The following is a 7,680-nucleotide window of genomic DNA, read 5'->3' on the forward strand; positions in this document are numbered from 1 at the left end:
AGCAGGAAGTTCAGAAATCACAAACAGGAAATCCATGAGGAAACAACTCCTGACTGGAAGCAGGAAGTTCAGAAATCACAAATAGGAAATTCATGAGGAAACAATGCCTGATCGGAAACAGGAAGTTCAGAAATCACAAACAGGAAATTCAAGAGGAAGCAACACCTGACCTGAAACAGGAAGTTTAGAAATCATAAACAGGAAGTTCAGGAGGAAACAACACCTGGCTGGAAACAGGAAGTTCAGAAATTACAAACAGGAAGTTCAGAAATCACAAACAGGAAGTTCAGGCGGAAACAACGCCTGACTGGAAACAGGAAGTTCAGAAATCACAATCAGGAAGTTCAGTAGGAAACAACAGTTTTTTTTTAAAACAACAATTTAACCATCATGTTTTGATTTATGACACCGTGTGATGCTGAGAGTTAATGAACGGCTGACATCAGCTGAAGAAGCTAAAACTGAGTTAGACGCTAAACTAAGCAGAATACAAGCTAAAGCAAAACACTAGCTAAAAGTAGCTAAAATATAGCTAAAATCCAACAAAAAATTCAATAAAGTAGCTAGAAACTACAAGTAGGGAAATACAAGCAGAATTGTAAAATTAGCTGATTAGATAATTAAGATGGTTACATAAAGCTGAAAGTACCAGAAGGCTTGCAAGAAGCTAAAAGCAACAAAACGGTAGTTAAAAATAAAAGTAGCCAAAGTTAGAAAAAAGGTGACTGCAGGAGAAAATCAGCTAAAACCTAAAAGTAGCAAAAGGCTAACTATAAAGGTAACAAAAGTTTAACTTTTAACTTAAAATAACAAATGGTAGCTATAAGCTAAAACTAGCTCAGTAATAGCTGAAAGTTAAAAGTAGCAAAAGCAAAGCTTAAAAAAGTGAAAGCTGCAGAGAAGTAACTAAAACTAATAGTGAAGATTAACACAAATATTTGAAAATAGAAGTCAAATATGTTAAAATGCATAAAAGTAAAAAAGTCACAGCACCCGTCTCCTGAATGAGCCGAAGGTTTGGCTTTCTGAACAGCTTAAACAGCACAAAGCCTGCAGAGGCAGCTTAAGAAGGTAGAGAAGAATCAAACTGATGAGAGGATCACCTGGTTGAGGGACAGCGGGTCGTGGAACAGCAGGTACCCCCCGACCAGCGTGATGCAGAACTTGAAGTGGCCGAACATGTTGTAGCTGAGAGTCGAGTCAAGGCGACAAAACCTGATCCCAGAACCAGAACAGAAGCTTTCAGCACCTTAAACTTCACCCAGCGTCAGCAGGTGAAGTGACACGAAGGAATCGATCATTTTTAGATACCGAGGTTGCATTTGAGGCGGTGGTAGCTGAGACTACTCTCCAACACGTCCTCTGCCTGATGAGGCAGCGGGTGATGTGCATTCCTTTAAGAGATTCTATAACATGGGATTGAGCAGAACCCCCCAAACCCCCCCTAACCCCATCTGCTCCTGAGCTGCTGGAGGATACGTGACAGCCGAGGTGTTCCCGATGATCCAGTAGATGGACAGGTTGACCAGGAACGCCACCACGCCCGAGAACAGCACCGTCACCTGGACAAGAGACGACAGCCATCAGACCTCGTGTCGTTTCGTGGGTTTCACGCGTTTCGTGTCGGGTCTGACCAGAGCAGGCAGAGACCAGGGTCCGAAAATGCCCCCGTCTCCGGTCAGCGGCTCAAACACGGGGATGACGCCGAGGAGGAAGGCAGACGACAGAGGAGCCTGCAACAACAAGCAGAACGTCACAGGCATGCTAATGTTAGCGTGGAAACTCAGAGATCCACGGAAATCAACCAAAGGACGCTGAACACTGGACTCGGCTGAAAACTGGACTCGGCTGGAAACTGGACTCGGCTGGAAACTGGACTCGGCTGGAAACTGGACCCGGCTGAACACTGGACTCGGCTGGAAACTGGACCCGGCTGAACACTGGACCCGGCTGAACACTGGACTCGGCTGAACACTGGACTCGGCTGAACACTGGACTCGGCTGAACACTGGACTCGGCTGGAAACTGGACTCGGCTGGAAACTGGACTCGGCTGAAAACTGGACTCGGCTGAACACTGGACTTGGCTGATCCAAACATCAGAGCTGGGTTCTGATGGGACAGAGCAGGCTAACGTTAAGCCTCAGCCCGACTGATGATTCGTGGCCTGAAAGATCCTGGAAACCAATCATCCAAATAAATTCAATTCTGTCAAGAAGAGCGCCTCAACAACAAGTCTTGGACTCGCTGAGAGATTATTAATCTCTGTGGATTAGAGAAAATCCACAACGTGTTCAAACTTGTGCGTCAAATTCTTGTAACGGTTTAAAATAATAATTTAAAACCCAGACTCCAGCAGACATTCATAACAAGTGGAAGGAAACGTCTCACTGCAATAATTCAACTCAAATTCAAAAATACTTCATTAATCCCAAAGAGAAATTTAACTTTTTTTTTTTTAATATACAACAAGGTCAACGTTTAACGTTCAGTTCCAGGACTTCATCCATTTTCTACACATTACAAAACATTCAGAGCCAAAATAACGTTTAGTTTAAGGGATTTTTAAACTCAACAACTAGGCCTGTCACGATAACAAACGTTGCTGGGCGATTAATTGTCTCAGAAATTATTGCGATAAACGATAATATTGTTTCAAATTTGACAATAATTAGTAATTATTGTCAAATTTGAGAAGAAATGTTCAATTTGTTTTGTATGTAGTACCTTTTTTCAACCACTGGATGGCAGTATAAGACTGAACCGAAGGATGGATAGTGAGGGAGTGAGCAGCAATAAAGCCGATAAATGAAACGGAGGTCGATCATTTTCATTTATCATGTGATTAATTGATTAATTGATTTATTGTTTATCGCGACAGGTCTATCTGCAATAAAAAAGTGTGAGAACATTCGCTGAATATCACTTGAATTACAAGAAAAGTGGGAATTAATTTCAAAATTCATGCAACATGCCTGCAATTTTTTTTTTTGTGCAACACTTCCAAAGCGTGTTAATTAGTGAGTCTCACTTTGATCACAATTAAATATATATTTTGTCTCTAATCAGCCCCATTTATCTGCCACCCCCTCTAATTTCTGGCACTTTTGACTCACAAGTTCATGAAAATTTTTACAAGTTTAAACGAGTTCCAGAAGCAAATTTCACAGATTTTTAAACTTCAAAACTTCCTGCAGAACAAGAACTGAGAACTACGGAGACAGTTCCGAGACATTTTGGAGACGTCCTTGAGAACGCCGTTTAAGAACAGAATCTTAGTTGTGGACACTTAAAGAAAAATCAACTCTCATTAGTAAGAACGTTATTCTGTCGAGGAGGAACGCTGTGCTTGAGCTCTGAATAGCAATTAGAGTGCTGAGTGATTATATGTTACAAGAGCTTGCCGTACCCTTAACTTCTCAAGGGGGTTCTATTTCTAGTGAGTAGAAAATATCAAACTGAGAATAAAGTCTGTCGTCATGAAACGAGACTTGAACAACAAACGAAGCTGACGAGTCGCTTTGAACCAGATTTGATGAAGAACGTGCAGCGATCATAAAACAAGCTCACAGCGGTGACCTTTGACCTTTAGAGTTCAACTCAGACGTACCTGATAGAACAGAAGTTGCATGGAGTTCACCTGGAGCTCATGCTGCTTGGCCCCCACCCACTGAGAGACAGACAGGCAGAGAGACAGACAGGTAGAAACAAACAGACAGACAGACGGGTAGAAACAAACAGACAGACAGACAGACAGACAAAGACAGACAGACGGGTAGAAACAAACAGACAGACAGACAGACAGACAGGGACAGACAGACGGGTAGAAACAAACAGACAGGCAGACAGACAGAGACAAACAGACAGACAGGTAGAAACAAACAGACAGACAGAGACAGACAGACAGAGACAAACAGACAGACAGGTAGAGACAAACATACAGACAGAAACAAACAGACAGACAGACAGGTAGAAACAAACAGGCAAACAGAGAGAGACAAACAGACAGACATGTAGAAACAAACACACAGACAGACAAAGACAAACAGACAGACAGACAGGTAGAAACAAGCAGAAAGACAGGTAGAGACAAGCAGAAAGACAGGATCAAAAATAATATTTTGTAAAAACAGAGCTCATTAAAAAAGCTCAGACTGACTTGAAGCTAAATGAATCAGAAGCTAACAGCTAAAATAATCTAAACAACCTAAAAGCTCAAAACGAGCACAACAGTAGCTAAATGCTGAAATGATGAAGTTTGCTGAAACAGATAACGAGCACAAACATTTTTCATTGATTTATAAAAATGTATAAGTTACAAAAGCTAAAAGTCACAGCTGTAATGTCCTGAATGTCTGAAGGAGCTGAAGTGCAGCTGCTGTAGTGAGAGTCTGTGTCAGTGTTTCGTTTCATGACGCACCACTTGGTAAAGTGAAGTCACCAGAACTCCCAGCGTAGCGAACACCGTCCCCAACAGGTTGAAGCGGACATCGTAGTACGAGTTCAGGATCACCCCTAAAGTTATGGGCACCTGGAAGGAGGAGCCAAACTTTTTAACACGAGAACACGACCCCGAACACAACGTGTTGTTGTTGTCCTCACCAGCGTCAGCTTGATCTTGGTGGAGAAGGTCTTCTTGTAGTAGGTGGTCTGGATGAGGATGATGACGGGCGTGGTCATGGCTTTAGCCAGCTGGTACGTTCCGATGGAGTTGTTCTGCAGCGACAGGTTGGTGAAGGCCACGAAGCCGCAGAAGCTGAGCGCCAGCCAGGCGATCCTGCGCAGCGGGAGCCGCTTCGGAGAGAAAACGTCCATTTTCTGGCAAACGTAGAGTCCCAGCCATGTGACCACGAAGTGCACGAGGGTCAGCGTCATGTTGGGGAAGCCGTAGTGGACGTAGATCCATTTGTTGATGAAGACGATGCAGATGGAGGACAGGAGGTTGACCAGCAGGCCGGCGACGATCCGCCTGTTGGCTGAAAAACTGAACGGCTGCCCGGTCATGGTTCTAGATGGTTCCGAGCGTCACGTTCCCTCAGAAAAACTAAACTTTAACAAACTGCACACACAAACGAGACAGTTGTACATTAAAAAAAAACATCTTAACATTAACCCACTAGCATTCCTTGAAGGAATGCATATCACCCGCCGCCTTTCATGCAAGAGGCAAAACAGGCCAACGAACACACACAGGCAAAAACACAACTGCTTTTAGCTGCGATTAAAAAACAATCTTCTATTTTCATGACATTCTAACTAACACATGTTTGTAAAAGTACGGACTTAAAATAACGTCATCTGTTAGCACTCACTCTCAGCTACTATCACACCAAACTTTAGCTCATTATCTGTAAGATTAACATAAATACACAGGCGCATGTAAAAAAATTAGAATATCATGAAAAATATCAATTTACTTATTAATCATTTCAGAAAGTGACTCAGACTCAGGCTGCACAGGAGACTCTGGGGAGCAGCCTTCCACCACGTCGGACCTCTACACTTCACGATGCAGGGGGAGGGCGCTCCGCATCATGAAGGACTCCACTCATCCTGCACACAGTCTGTTCCAGCCCCTCCCCTCAAGCAGGCGGCTGAGGAGCGTTCAGAGCAAAAAACCACCAGGCTCAGAAACCGTTTCTTCCCTGGAGCCGTCAGACTGCTGAACTCGAGCTGCACTTAATTCAGCTTCAGCTTACATTTTTTTACTTTATTTATTATATATATATATATTTATACTCTTTTTACTTTATTTATTTATTAATTGTTAATCTTCTTGATCTGGGACCTGAGTCCGAATTTCATACCACAAACATGCAAATGTGAGCCGGTACGAGAATAAAAAAATCCTTGAATATTATAAAGATTCATTAGAGTGGAATATTTCAACTTTTATTTTTGTAATTTCTATGATTATTTTTTACAACAAAACAACTAAATTCAGTGTGGGTGGAAAGGTGAAACACCCTCATTTGCCCTACGCTGGGCCCTTGAGCAAGGCCCTTAAACCCACCATCTGCTCCACACAGAGGGCTGTGGCAGCTCGGTGGTCTGCGGTTGAGTCAGGAAGGACAGCCGGCGTAAAACAATCTCCAAGCCTTCGTACGAGACAGTTCACTGTGGCGAGCCCTGAAGAAGGAGCAGCCGAAAGAAGAGGACATGGACCAAACCATCCCTGACTGTGGAAACTCCACTCTGGACTTCAACAACGTGGATTCTGGACCTCCGCTCTTCGTCCAGACTCCAGAAATGACATGAAAGTTTACTTTCATGTGAAAAGAGGACGATGGACCACTGAGAGACGGTCCAGTCCTTTGTCTCCTCTGCAGGTAAGACGCTTCTGATGTCTCTGGTTCAGGAGTGTCTGGAGTCGAGGAACGAGACATTTGTAGCTCACGTCCAGGAGTTCATCAGCTGATCAGGCTGTGACACCAGGAGTTTATATGAAACCTCATCACAATATTCTCATTTTCAGAGACTTTGAAGTTTTTTTTCTCACTTTTTGTAAGTTACAATAATCAAAATTACAAGAAATAAAGGCTTCAAACATTTCACTCTGTCTGTAATGAATCTATGAGTCACTTTCTGAAGCGATTGACACAAAAAACTGAACTTCTTCACAGTACTTTCAGCTGCGCCTGTACACAAAGTATTAGGATTTCAAAGCTCATTTATGATACTTCTGTACCATAAATGCATCCAGTCTAATGCATTATTGTTCATCTAAGGTTGGATTAAACTCTTTCTAATGAGTAAAGTTTCAGATTATGTGCTGACGCATAATAAACCTTTAGAATAAAACCTGGGTGTAATGACTGCACATGGTATGAAAAGTTAAAAAATAATAATTAAACATACAAGAAAGTGTAAATACTGATTTTTGCAGTGGATTTGACCTTTAGCTCAATTATAGAGGAGGAACTTTGAGCTGATTAGTAATAAAAAATCTTACACATGAAACTGGAATACAGTAATTTTTACTACTGAGCTTAAAACTGTCAACACAGTCTGTAAATAAAGACATCAATTTATATCTGTAGCTGTTGTAACAAATGAAAATATTTAAGAGTTAATATTTTGGTTTGCGTGTTAAAACTTCCTCAGTTTGAATGGATCCTGTGATTTTAGCCACGCAGTCAAACTTTACCGTGGGCCTCCATCTTCCCTCTTTCCCCTCTTCTTCTCCGGCCTGTGGGCAGCCTCCGGCACCCGGGCTTTCCACAACCGCGACCTCCGGGTTTTCTGCCCTCGTTGTCCAGAACACAGCGCAGGTTCTGGTTAAAAAGCGTTAACGGACCTCTGGGTTCCTGCTTCCTCCGACTTTAAACACCGTGTGGACGCAGAGTGGAGCTACAGCGGCTGCTAACGGACCGGAGGGAAGGAGCGCAAAGATGGGTTCAGCGCGAGATGTCTCACTCCACGCAGACACAAACAACAGGGTCAAAATCTACTAAAGTTTATATAAATTCAAAATTAAAAAAGATAAATCTTAATGAATAAAATCAATTACATTTTATTGTAGGAAATTTAGTTTTATTGTTTCCTTAGCAGAATTTTTGTGTTCCCCTGAAATAGTTCTTCCATTGCAGTACTTTTTAAAAACATTTATTTTAGTTTACTTCTTGTGTTCCCTTGCAGTACTTGTTGTGTTCCCTTGCAGTACTTGTTGTGTTCCCTCGCA

At 42.4% G+C, this 7,680-nt stretch overlaps 1 protein-coding gene across 2 annotated transcripts in view; it reads right to left on the minus strand.

The window, feature by feature from the left end:
- Positions 1 to 5,008, minus strand: part of slc35e3 (solute carrier family 35 member E3) — a 5,523-nt gene extending 515 nt beyond the window's left edge. The window contains exons 1-6 of one of the 2 annotated variants that reach the window (XM_037695720.1): positions 4,602 to 5,008; positions 4,420 to 4,530; positions 3,610 to 3,669; positions 1,635 to 1,733; positions 1,480 to 1,562; positions 1,104 to 1,188 (exon numbers count right to left, since the gene is read on the minus strand). In XM_037695720.1, the coding sequence (XP_037551648.1) occupies positions 1,104 to 1,188; positions 1,480 to 1,562; positions 1,635 to 1,733; positions 3,610 to 3,669; positions 4,420 to 4,530; positions 4,602 to 5,003 (840 nt within the window). In that variant the 5' untranslated portion in view covers positions 5,004 to 5,008. The remainder of the gene's footprint in view (positions 1 to 1,103; positions 1,189 to 1,479; positions 1,563 to 1,634; positions 1,734 to 3,609; positions 3,670 to 4,419; positions 4,531 to 4,601) is intronic. The other variant, XM_037695722.1, reaches the window with a different exon arrangement.
- Between the last annotated feature and the right edge of the window lie 2,672 nt (positions 5,009 to 7,680).

This window comes from Nematolebias whitei, chromosome 22 (genome assembly GCF_014905685.2).
Source record: "Nematolebias whitei isolate Nwh7 chromosome 22, NemWhi1, whole genome shotgun sequence".
Classification (NCBI taxonomy): Eukaryota; Metazoa; Chordata; class Actinopteri; order Cyprinodontiformes; family Rivulidae; genus Nematolebias; species Nematolebias whitei.